Source organism: Osmerus eperlanus, chromosome 21, assembly GCF_963692335.1.
Source record: "Osmerus eperlanus chromosome 21, fOsmEpe2.1, whole genome shotgun sequence".
In the NCBI taxonomy this organism is placed as follows: domain Eukaryota; kingdom Metazoa; phylum Chordata; class Actinopteri; order Osmeriformes; family Osmeridae; genus Osmerus; species Osmerus eperlanus.
Genome location: NC_085038.1, coordinates 4,295,062 through 4,307,551, shown reverse-complemented (window position 1 = coordinate 4,307,551; position 12,490 = coordinate 4,295,062). Strand labels below are relative to the sequence as shown.

Genomic DNA, 12,490 nt, shown 5'->3' with positions numbered 1-12,490 from the left:
ACAGAGATACACACACACACACACACACACACACACACAGAGATACACACACACACAGAGATACACACACACATGCACAAACATACATACAAACACAAGCATACTAGCAAACGTCCGCACTAACACGCATCCATAACCCCCCTCCACCCACACCCGCTCAACCTCCCCCCCTCCCGGCCTTCCTCAGGGTTTTGCCAGGCAGGCAGGGACCTGCGCCTGGCGTCGCTGACCTCTGACCTCCTGGAGCCCCCTCCTGGGTTCCTGTTGGTGGGGACCAAGGCCCCGGGCCTCCCCGACACACTGCTGGTGTGTGCCGTGGACCGCCGCTTCCTGCCCGACGAACGAGGACACAACGCACTGCTGGGTGAGGGTCAACACACACGCACACACACACACGCACACAATCATGCACACACACGCTCACGTACACACACGCTCACATACGCACATACATGAATGTAAGGAAGTAAAAGTAAGCTAAGAGGAACACTGTCAGGGCACCCTCACCAGTGGTGCACACACACACACACACACACACACACACACACACACATACACACACGTAACTCTTAGCCCTCATAAAAGCCTGGTGGTCACGATCCAATTCTTTGATTGTCCTCGAATATTGGGATTGCACATTTAGTCATTTAGCAGACGCTCTTATCCAGAGCGACTTAAAGGAAGTCCAGGGACATTCCCCCGAGGCAAGTAGGGTGAAGTGCCTTGCCCAAGGACACAACGTAATCCGGGGATCGAACCAGCAACCTTCTGATTACTAGCCCAATTCCCTAACCGCTCAGCCACCTGACTCCCTACAATACGATTGCAATCCCAAACACACACACACACACTCACTCTCCTGCGCTGGTGTGCCTGTTGCAGGGTTTGCGGGCGCCTGTATGGGCTGCGGAGAGAAGGGCTTCCGCTACTTCACCGAGTTCTCCAACCACATCAACCTGAAACTCAGCACCCAGCCCAAGAAACAGAAGCTCCTCAAGTACCTGCTCCACAGGAACCCCCAGGGCCAGCTGGTCAGGGGGGTCCCTATCTACTGGAGGGGACCAGGTGAGGAACGGGTGGAGGGGGGTGACGTGAGTGCTTGAAGGATGGGAGAAGGGAGGGAGAGATAGAGGGAGGTCAAGGTGCCGCCTCCACACCTCCTCCTCACTGTGACCTTTGACCCCACTGTACTTGTGGGTTGATCCCCCAGAAAGGCCATGGGAACTGGAGGTTAGAGGTCAAAGGGTTTGGAGGGGTCAGAGCCTCAAGCTAATGCTAGCTCACTGATCTTGCCAACAACCTGAAACATTCACACCTGGTCTAGGCTAGGCTAGGCTAAACTAGACTGGGCCTGGCTAGGCTTGGCTGCATTACGTTGCGTGTCTAAATGTGTGTGTTTATGTTGGGTTTTGCAGACAGCAGATCTCGACAGACACCCTCAAACACCTCAGAGGGTCATGTGACCTCAGAGGAACTGCTACACAACCCTGCACTCACCGCTCACCCTGCGCACACACCAGGCAGCTACACAGGTAGGTCATACACACACACACACACACACACACACACACTTATCTCAATCCAGTTCCTTCTCCTGCAGGGGGACTCTTTTAGTTGTAAACTTTATTTAGACTGAAAGAAATTCACCTGAAATAAACTCCTCTCTCTCTATCTTCATCCCTCCTCTGTAGTCTGCTCTCAAGTTGACCCCATTGGGCCCCCCCACTTGGCAGACGTCCCCCCTCTAACCAACGGCAGCCATGCCCCCCTATCCCAGCAGCCTTTGCACCAGTCGTGCACTCTCTCCAACGGGCCGTCAAGACCCACTGTTATAGGTAAGTACCACGTGTGTGTGAGAAAGAGAGAGAGCTCTCCTGCAGTACGGGTGTGTGTGTGTGTGTGCGTGTCTGTGTGTGTTAAAAGCCTTAGTAGCAGTAAGTGTGGGGGGTGTGTCACCTTCTTTTGTTGTACCTGCCTTTCATATACCAACACTTGGGACACTAAACCCCCCCCCCCCTCCCCCCTCCCTCTGCCTGTCTTTGTCCCCCACACTCTCTCCCAGACTGTCGCCTCAATAAAGCGGGGCAGTAAAGTCCTCTCTCTTTCTCTTTCTGGCCCTGTCTCATTCTGAGGTTTTGTTGTGAAACGTGAAGCTTCCTTCCTTCCTGCCGGCCTGCCAGGGATTTCATTGGCTCTTTAACATGTGGGCTCTTTGTGCGAGTGCTGTTGCATATGAACAGCTTGTGTCTGTCTGAGGGCACAGAGGAAGGTCCTGGTTAATGTATAACAAAGGCTGAACTGTTTAATAACGGTACCAAACACTTCTACTGTCTGTCTCTCTGTCTGCCTTTCTTGTCTGACTATCATGCTGATAATGTACGCTGTTCCAGGTGGTTGATAATGTACTCCAGGTGGTTGATAATGTACTCCAGATGGTTGATAATGTACTCCAGGTGGTTGATAATGTACTCCAGGTGGTTGATAATGTACTCCAGATGGTTGATAATGTACTCCAGATGGTTGATAATGTACTCCAGATGGTTGATAATGTATTCCAGGGGGTTGATAATGTATTCCAGATGGTTGATAATGTATTCCAGGGGGTTGATAATGTATTCCAGGGGGTTGATAATGTATTCCAGGTGATGGAGAGTGTACTCCAGAAGGTTGAGAGTGTTTTCCAGGTGTTTGATATTGTGTGTGTGTGTGTGTAAGGTCCTGCCACCCACGCTGGCCCTCCTAAGAAGAGACACAGAGGCTGGTCTCCTGAGTCCTCCTCAGGGCTGGAGCCCACCTCTTCATCCTCCTCCTCCTCTCACATCACCCCAAACAAGACAGGTAGAGGACTGTGTTTATGTGTGTTTTCTTTTGCTTCAAACTCTGTCAAATGTGTATGGGGTGTGTATGTTTTTGTGCTTATTCTGTCTGGTAAATGCCTCAGTGTGTGTGTGTGTGTGTGTGTGTCTGCGTTCCAGACAGTGCAGGTGCAGTCAATACCCCCCAGGGGTCCTCGCTGACCCCGCCCTCCCCAGGGGTGTCCGTCACTGTGCCTGATCAGCTCCTACAAACCTGCAGACTCCAGCCTGTCATCTTCAAAGGTAAGGCTGGGTGTCTCTGTATCTGTTCATCCCTCCATCCTCCATCCCTCTATATCTCCATCCCTCTATCCTCCATCCTTTCATCCCTCTCCCCCTCCTTCTCTCCACCTCCCCTCATTGCTTTTCTTCCTCCTTGGGGGGAAATACTCCTCAGTTATAGTCCTCCAGTTCCTGCTCTCATCACTGTATCCTGTCTGACAGCAGTGTGTGTGTGTGTGTGTCCCTCCCCAGGTCACGGCACGCTGCCCCCCCTGGTCGGTAACGTGGGGGAGGTGTGTGTGAGCCCCCTGCTGCATGACTGCTACCAGAGCTCCCAGACCCTGCCCCAGGTGTACCAGCACTACGGGCCCTCCCCCATCCAGCCCCTCTCCACCCAGATGCAGGTCCTGCTGACCGTCTACTACCTGGTGCAGCTAGGTGAGATGGGGTGGAGGGAGGGGGGGGAGATAATGGGATGAAGGGTTCGTGGGATGTTTAAAGTTGCTGGCCATGTCTGTCCTTCATCAAAGCGACTCGAATGTGATTGGCTGGAGCTCCGAACAGCTCCAGTAAACCTCCTCGCTATTGGCTGTCCGCAGGGCCAGACCAAGTGCCTCTGATCGAGGACCTGGAGCAGATCTTCATGCGCTCCTGGAGAGAGTCCCACCTGAGTGAGATCCGCCAGTACCAGCAGCCCCATCCCTCCCCTGTCCCCCAGCCCCAGGGCCCCTCCGGCGGGCTCACCCTGCCCCAGGCCCAGCCCCTCACCCCTAACCAGCTGCCCTGGCTGGCCCAGCTGGCTGCCTCGTCGTGTGGGGCGGGGGTGCTGGTCCTGGGGGAGGGCAGCAGCCTGACCCAGGGCCTGGCCCAGGTGTTCTCCAGTCTGATGGAGGGCAGACTCACACACACCAACTACGTGGTCATCATCTGCACCGCCACGGGCCAGGAGACCGAGTCCTGCGTTGTGGTGACAGGTGTGGTGAAATCGGAAACCTCAGTGTGTGTGTATGTGTGTGTGTATCTGTGTGTGTTGTGTGTGTGTGTCTGACCCCTCTCTGTGTGCGCATCAGGGAAGCACCAGTGTCGTGCCTTGGCTGAGAGCATGCTCTCTCCTGCCGAGGGCCTGAAGGAGATCACGCGGCAGCTGTCCTCTGGTCTCACCCAGGATCTCACTGCCTTCTGCAGCTCTCTGGGCCCAGGTAACACCGCCCGCAGTGTGTGTGTGTGTGTGTCCCTGCTTTCACTGTGTGATTCTGTTTTCTCACTTGTGTGTGTGTGTGTGTGTGTCCCTGCTTTCACTGTGTGATTCTGTTTTCTCACTTGTGTGTGTGTGTGTGTGTGTGTCCCTGCTTTCACTGTGTGATTCTGTTTTCTCACTTGTGTGTGTGTGTGTGTGTGTGTCCTTGCTTTCACTGTGTGATTCTGTTTTCTCACTTGTGTGTGTGTGTGTGTGTGTGTCCCTGCTTTCACTGTGTGATTCTGTTTTCTCACTTGTGTGTGTGTGTGTGTCAGACGGGGACATGGACACCCTCCTGGACAGTGTTACCATGGAGACCAGCAGCCAGCCTTCTCCCTTATCCAGCAGCCAGGAGTCCGCAGCTTCTACAGAGAGCCCCAAAACACACGCACACACAGTCACACACACAGACACACGCACAGACACAGTCACACACACAGACACACACACAGACAGTCCCAAAGACGGAGGCCAGAGCCCTAAGGACAGATGCTCAGGTTAGTCTTCCAGTCTCTCCTCAGACAGACAGCAATGGAGACGTAATGTAAGAGCGTAAGAGCGTCTGCTAAATGACTAAATGTAATGTATGTGCCAGACCTTGATCAAACACGGGAATCAAATATGTGGGTGTTCACGTGCGTGTCCATGCGTGTGTGTGTGTAGAGTACTGTGTGGAGTGGCGTCAGGTGCGTCCCATCCAGCTGGCCGTGGCCAGGAAGCTGCTGTCCCACGTGTGTGCCATCGCTGACTCCAGCACCCAGAACCTGGACCTGGGCTCCTTCGACAGGGTCCACTTCCTCATCTGTGTCCCGCCCTCCCAGATCACTTTCCAACAGACCCTGCTGCACCTATGGAACTCTGGTACGCCCCTCCTCTCCTCCACTTCTCCTCTCTTCTCTTCCTTCTCTCCTTCTCTACCCGCTCCTCTTCTCTTGTCTTCCTTTTCCTCTCCCCCTCTTCCATCTTCCTCTTATTCCTCTTCCTCCTCCTCTCCCTTTTCTCCTTTCCCTCTGTCTCTCCGTATGTGTGTAATAATCCCTGCCCCTGTGTGTGTGCGTGTGTGTGTGTGTGTGTGTGTGTGCAGGTGTCCTCCAGGAGCTGGGTCTGGAGCAGGAGTGTTCCTCCCAGCAGGAGGGTGAGCGCTACGTGGTGAAGATGGACCAGGACGCCAGGGCGCGCATCGATGACCTCATACAGGAAGCACACAGGAACACATACACACTCTACATCCTGGTCCACGATCACGCTCACTGGGATATCAGCAGGTGTGTGTGTGTGCGCGCGTGTGTGTGTGTGCGTTAAACTTGACTTTTCGACGTCCAACCCGTGATACGACATTGAACCCCTTCAATGTTGTGTGTGTGTGTGTGTGCACGTGTGTGTCCAGTGGGCCGTACAGTGGCACAGGTGACGCCGGCCTGGGATTGGTGGACCGCCTGCTGAACTCTCCCCGGATCCGTGACGCCCCCAACATCCTGACCCTCCACGTGACCTCGTTCCCCTTCGCTCTGCAGACGCAGCACACACGCATCAGCCCCTACAACGAGATCCACTGGCCCTCCGCTTCCAACAACGTATGACACACACACACACACACGCTGCAGATCCTCCCTCCTCGTATCATCATGCTCAGTGTGCATGAGACCAATATGTGTGTGTGTGTGTGTGTGTGTAGGACGTGGACCTGTACCATGAAAGGACACGGTACTTTGGTGTGTCGGAGATGCTGGACTCCACTCACTCGGGCAGCGGTCTGCCTCTGCTGCGATACGACAGCTCCTTCGAGAGCATGGCCTCCGCCCTGGAGGAGAGGTAACACACACACACGCACGCACGCACACACACACTCATCAAAGATACACACACAAACACCCCCTCACCCCTACTACCCTGTCCTCCTGTCCAGGTTCCCTAAGCTTCACAGTGCAGTGATCCGAACCCAGGTGCTGGTCCAGCACTACTCCGTGGCTCTCATGGCCGTGTCTGGCCGCGTCGGGGACTCGGGCGAGCACAGCCTCCACAAGCACACCTCCGTGGAGACCCTGGAGATCGTCCAGAGCCTGCTCAACTCAGCTCAGCGGTGCCCCGCCCACCACGGTCACATGGTGCTGCTGCGCATCCCCTCGTTGGCCCTGGCGGCGTGGGCCCACCAGCGACTGACCAATGTGAGAGAGCGGCTGGGCCTGCAGGAGAAGTTTGAGATCGTCCTGGGCAACCCCAGTCAGGAGCTCAGCATCGGAGCGTGCTTCACCCAGCGAATCAGGGTAAGCCTGGGAGTCAGCTGACTGGCACCCTGGTGTTCTACTGAATGGCAGTTTGTTTTCAAAATCCTGACAGTTACTGTTCTTCAGTTTGGTGATGATAGTGGATAACAGAGTGTGTGTGTCTCCAGGCCTGGCTGAAGGTCCAGGATGATGACTGGGTTCCTCGTACCTACCTGGAGCTGGAGGCCCTGCCCTGCCTGCTCATCCTGTCTGGAGCGGACCCCCTGGGGGAGTCCCTCCCCAGGTACACACACACACACACACACCTAGAAACACACACGCAATCACACTAACATACACACACTTGTAAACACATTTACGCACAAACACGTCTATAAATATATCCCAGAGACACATGAACAGATAAATACACATGCACACACATCCAGTCATGCACATACAAACATACACCAACACACACACACATACCATCCTGATTGGTTGTCTGTCCACAGGTCGTTGAAGTACTGTGACCTGCGTGTCATAAGCTCCTCCTACCTGCAGCGCACGGCTCTAGAGCAGGAGCTGGGATTGGCTGCCTACCTGGTGAAGGCGGAGTCTCAAGAGTCGCGCCCCCCCCATGCCCCCGGCCTTGACAGTGACCTCTTGGAGAGCGAACCCGATAAACTCAGCTGCACTGACAACGAGGAGGACGAGGGGCAGGACAGTGGTGAGCACACACACACACTCACACACGCACACTCACGCACACACTATCTACCTATGTCTCTCTATCCCTCTATCACAGCAGTCAAGCGTTTCTAGTAATCATGATGGGTGAGCTACCTTATGTACTTTAATACAGAACTACAATCCAAACGATCTCCTCTCTTCTCCTCTCCTCAGGCCTCAAGTCTTCAGGGTTGCGCCACTCCCCTCCCTCCCCCACCAGACCCCCCCCAGACAGCGCCCCCCCAGAACACACCCAGACCACACCTCCAAACCCCCCCAACCCACCCAGAGTCTCTGACACCCCCTCCAGCGCCCCTGCCGCCCCCTCTTCCGTCCCTGCCCCCTCCCCCACCCCTGCTCTCTCTTCCGCCCCCTCCTCCACCCCCGTCGACGCCCCCCAGACCCAGCGCCGAGCCTCCAAGTCCACCTCCTCAGACTCCTCCTCCCCCCGCACCCCCTCTCCCCTCCAGAGCTGCTCCTGGTCCCGGGGGGTGAACCGCCCCCCCTCCGTGCTCCTGCCCCGCGCCCTCTATGACATCATGACGGCGAGCGACGGCAGCGGCCTCCCTCGCTGCACGTCCTTCCTGCCTCACCTCTCTGTGTCCTGGGCCAGCAGCTTCAGGTGAGCAGCGCCGCACCATCACTGTGGTGGAATACTGGGGGACGCTTGATTTGTACTCCGGCGTGCTCCTACTGTCCCCTCCTGCTCAACAAGATCAGGACGTGCAGGGCTTGAAATCGAACGGCTAGCTCTTGACAGTGACACACTTCACGAAAATGTGGTTGTAGAGCTAATACAAATAAAAAACATTGTCACAACATTATACTTTAATATGTAGATACACACCTATATCAAAACATTTTGCACTTCGGGACGGTACTGGGAAGGAACCGTTACTTCTGAGAGCTACTTTGATCAACTTTGATAACTGATATTGATGTTTTATTTGAACCCCCTGTCCTCCCTGCGGTCCCCACCAGGCCCCTGCTCAGCAAGATGATGACCTGCACAGAGCAGTCCCTGTACTACCGCCAGTGGACGCTGCCCCGCCCTCACCACATGGACAGCAGCAACCGGGCGGCAGAGGGGCGAGCAGACAACTTCCACCCTCGTAGACTGCTGCTCAGCGGGCCTCCGCAGGTACACACACACACACACACACTAAAAGACACAAACACACACACTCTTCGAGACACAAACACACACTCATACGCTCTTCGTGACAAACAACAAGGAATGGAGACACACAATGATAAATACACTGTGCACATGTACATGGTGTGTCAGTGGTATATCTAAATGCCCTGGTGCAGGTGGGTAAGACAGGGGCGTACCTGCAGTTCCTGGGCATCCTGTCTCGCATGCTCATCAGGCTGATGGAGGTGGACATCTACGACGAGGAGGACATCAACTACAGTAGGACACCTTCTACAACCACAACCTAGAACCCTCTAGAACCTTCTAGAAACCTGGCATGGGGGAACTCTCGTTTATATTTGTGTGTGTGTGTGTGTGTGTGTGTCTTCTCAGGTGCCAAGGAGGAGTGCGAGCAGTACCACCCAGCCCACTCCCGCTGGCCCGACCCAGACAGCATGAGGAGCATGCCCTTCGACTACACCATCCACGACCCTAAATATGAGGACATCAGCTCTGTCTACTGCCCAGACTACACACCCTGCACTGACGGTAGGGCCGGGCTGGCCTCCGGGGGGCGCCCATCCACAGCCTGGTGGAAGAGGGACACAACATATCAACAATCTCAGTCTTTTTTTAGTTAGTAAAGACTGATAATGCGATTATATGGGTTGATAAGTATTGTATTGATTTCTTTGAAGGGGAGGGTTAGCTTAAACTGTAACGTGTATTAAAATGCGTCATGGAGCAGCTGTGGCTGGGATACTTCCTGACTGGCCCCTGCCCCTGCTTTCCCCCCTAGGAAACCCCAGACGGCAGGAGGAAGTGTACCTGCGGAGACGCACGGCTAGGATCAAGCTGTCTAAATACGCTGCCTACAACACCTACCATCACTGTGAGCAGTGTCACCTGTACATGGGCTTCAGTCCCAGATACCAGGTTAGAACACACACACATGCACTTACACACACACACATGCACTTACACACACACACTTAGTCTGACAGCAGAGGTATGAGTTGACAGTTGCATGCCCTAAACTTCTCCTGTGTGTGTGTGTGTGCGTGCGTGTGTGTGTGTGTGTTGGCAGATGTACGAGTCGACGCTGCATGCCTTCACCTTCTCCCACCTGCTCCTTGGGACAGAAATCCAGCTCTACTTCATCATCCCCAAATCCAAGGAGCACCACTTTAGCTTCAGCCAATCAGGGGGCCAGCTGGAGAGCATGAGGCTGCCTCTCGCCTCCGATTGGGTAAGCCAGCCTGAACCCAGCGTCTTGTCCAATCACAGAGCATAAAAACGGTGCGCTATGTTATTCAGGGTTTTTTTGGTCAAACTTGATCCAGTTGGTTTCACAATTCAACAGTTTACTTTCAATTCGTTCTTTCTTTCTTGACTTGTCTCCCCCTGCCTGTCGTCTGACTGTTAGCTGAGATGTGGTCTGCTAAACAAATCATATATAAAAGAAATGGTGGACTTGACTTCAGTTGTGACTGGTCTTGTGTGTCGTCTCTCCTCACCAGAACCCAGACAGCATCAAGAGTCCCATCTTCACGCCCACCACGGGCCGCCATGAGCACGGCCTGTTCAACCTGTACCACGCCATGGATGGAGCCGCTCACCTCCACATCCTGGTCGTCAAGGAGTACGAGATGGCCGTGTACAAGAAGTACTGGCCCAACCACATCATGCTGGTCCTGCCCACCGTCTTCAACGGAGCCGGGATCGGTGAGCTGACCTCACACACACACACACACACTCAGATAGACATACACACACACACACACTCAGATAGACCTACACACACATACCACACACAAGCACACAGTAAAAATTCCCTCCCCCTGCAACCTCCCTCTGCCATAGGTGCAGCCCACTTCCTGATTAAGGAGCTGTCCTATCACAACCTGGAGCTGGAGAGGAGTAGGCGGGTGGAAGGCGGGGCTACGGCAGGGGAGGTGTGGCCTTTCATCATCCTCTCTGACGACTCCTGTGTCATGTGGAACACTGTGGATCTCGACTCACTCGGGTACACACACACACACACACACACACACACACACACCTGGCTCACACGAGAACACTCTACCACAGACAGTTCCTGCCTCTCTCACACACGCACAATCAGATGCTTGGACACATTCGATCTTTTGTCCTGTCTCACACGCACCCCCAGCAGCTCAGGCCCCGTGGAGAGGAACGTGTCCCTGAAGCAGGTGCTGCAGCACATGGAGGCGTGCCCCCAGCTGCACGAGTACGCGCTCTGCGGCATCAGGCAGTGGAGCAGCCGGGGCGCGGCGGCGGGGGTCGGCGGCGGGGGCCCGGGGTGCCCTCACCGGGAGCCCTTCTCCAGGGGTCACCTCCACGACTTCCTGCTCCTGAACGTGGAGCTGAGCCAGGACGTGCAGTACGACCGGGAGCGCTTCACCTGCGAGGACGTGGACTTCTCCCTGCGGGCGCACAGCGCCGGCCTGCTGCACTGCCGCTTCAACAACTACAGCGTGATGAAGAAGCAGATCGCCATCGGAGGGTACCTCACCTTCATCATCAAGACCAAGGTGGGCCGGAGGCCGCACGTACAGGGCGTCTTCACGTTGACGTGAACACACACACCTGTGCTGTGCGAGTGTGTGCTCACACGTGTGTGTGTGTGTTGTGGCCCAGGTGTCGGACGTCCCTACCTCGGTGCAGCCCTCCCAGTACATCTGTGCCCCAGACAGCAAGCACCTGTTCCTGGCCACGCCTGCCCAGCTGCTCCTGGAGAAGTACCTGCAGTACACCAGCCAGCACCTGTTCCCCCTCAGCACAGACAACTACACACACCCCATCCTGTCTGTGGACTGCTACCTCAACCTGGGGCCTGAGGTACACACACACCTTTCGGCACGCAAGTGAATATGCTCTCTTGCCCTCATACGTAAATACACACGCTCAAATGTCAAAACCAAAGATAACAATGGCCTCTCTTTCCCCCCCCCCCTCTCTCTCCCTCGTTCTCCGCCCCCACCAGGTGACGGTGTGTTTCGTCAGCTCCAAGCCCCGCTCCATCAACATCAGCACCACAGGGCTGCTCTTCAGCGGCCTGCTGCTCTGCTTCTGCGACTCCTTCGTCACTCCGGGCTTCCTTAAGAAGTTCCACTTCCTCAAGGGTGCGCAACACACACACCACGACACACACACACAGGCATAGATCGAGGTCGAATCTCTGACGCATCTGAGCCTTTGATACTCTTTGATATGATCTTATTTATGCTCTAATTTACAATTTATGATAAATTGTTTTATTTTGTAGATTGTTAGTTCCTAGGATTAGTGGGTTACTACTGGGGGACTACTGTACTTGTATACTTTGTGATTGAAGATCCGTATATGTTTATATGTTTATTGTTTGCACCTTCCGGCCACAGTAAATTCTGTGTTTGTGTAAACCTACATGGCGAATAAAACCAAATTCTGATTCTGATCTTCCCTTTCCCCACCTCCCCTCTCCCTGCCCCCCTCCCGTCCTCCCCCCAGGAGCGACCCTGTGTGTGATCTGCGCAGACCGCAGCTCGCTCCGCCAGACAGTAGTGCGTCTGGAGCTGGAGGACGAGTGGCTGTTCCGTCTGAGCCACGAGTTCCAGACCGCCAACGCCAAGGAGGACCGCCCCCTCTTCTTCCTCACCGGGAAACACATCTGACCCCCCATCCTGACTTGTGACCTTTCACCCCCCCTGGTCCCTGACCCTCGACCCGTGCCCCAAACCCTCGCCTTGACCCTCTCCTTTGTCAGAGATAAACCGTCCACAATGGAAACCAAAGACGTTTGGGTTCTCTTCACCTAGTTCCAGGGCAAGGTGTTTACAAAACTCTCTTCTAAGATGCTCTCCTGATGATGTTCCCCAGAACTCTCATCCTTCCCCTTGGAGGGGGCATCTCCACACCTGGAGGGGGCATCTCCACACCTGGAGGGGGCATCTCCACACCTGGAGGGAGCATCTCCACACCTGGAGGGGGCATCTCCACACCTGGAGGGAGCATCTCCACACCTGGAGGGGGCATCTCCACACCTGGAGGGGGCATCTCCACACCTGGAGGGAGCATCTCCACACCTGGAGGGGGCATC

The 12,490-nt window shown here is 55.0% G+C and overlaps 1 protein-coding gene across 1 annotated transcript in view; it reads left to right on the top strand.

The window, feature by feature from the left end:
- Positions 1-12,246, top strand: part of greb1 (growth regulating estrogen receptor binding 1) — an 18,412-nt gene extending 6,166 nt beyond the window's left edge. Inside the window, exons 4-32 of the mRNA XM_062446774.1 lie at positions 188-364; positions 883-1,065; positions 1,416-1,532; positions 1,692-1,835; positions 2,716-2,838; positions 2,976-3,098; positions 3,330-3,515; positions 3,677-4,051; positions 4,148-4,276; positions 4,590-4,811; positions 4,978-5,175; positions 5,399-5,579; positions 5,702-5,888; positions 5,990-6,126; positions 6,221-6,578; positions 6,707-6,822; positions 7,034-7,248; positions 7,425-7,872; positions 8,232-8,391; positions 8,565-8,667; positions 8,782-8,937; positions 9,188-9,324; positions 9,476-9,637; positions 9,909-10,113; positions 10,252-10,414; positions 10,562-10,943; positions 11,050-11,250; positions 11,396-11,534; positions 11,902-12,246. Coding sequence (XP_062302758.1) covers positions 188-364; positions 883-1,065; positions 1,416-1,532; positions 1,692-1,835; positions 2,716-2,838; positions 2,976-3,098; positions 3,330-3,515; positions 3,677-4,051; positions 4,148-4,276; positions 4,590-4,811; positions 4,978-5,175; positions 5,399-5,579; positions 5,702-5,888; positions 5,990-6,126; positions 6,221-6,578; positions 6,707-6,822; positions 7,034-7,248; positions 7,425-7,872; positions 8,232-8,391; positions 8,565-8,667; positions 8,782-8,937; positions 9,188-9,324; positions 9,476-9,637; positions 9,909-10,113; positions 10,252-10,414; positions 10,562-10,943; positions 11,050-11,250; positions 11,396-11,534; positions 11,902-12,065 — 5,591 coding nt within the window. The 3' untranslated portion in view covers positions 12,066-12,246. The remainder of the gene's footprint in view (positions 1-187; positions 365-882; positions 1,066-1,415; positions 1,533-1,691; positions 1,836-2,715; positions 2,839-2,975; positions 3,099-3,329; positions 3,516-3,676; positions 4,052-4,147; positions 4,277-4,589; positions 4,812-4,977; positions 5,176-5,398; positions 5,580-5,701; positions 5,889-5,989; positions 6,127-6,220; positions 6,579-6,706; positions 6,823-7,033; positions 7,249-7,424; positions 7,873-8,231; positions 8,392-8,564; positions 8,668-8,781; positions 8,938-9,187; positions 9,325-9,475; positions 9,638-9,908; positions 10,114-10,251; positions 10,415-10,561; positions 10,944-11,049; positions 11,251-11,395; positions 11,535-11,901) is intronic.
- Positions 12,247-12,490: the final 244 nt, after the last annotated feature.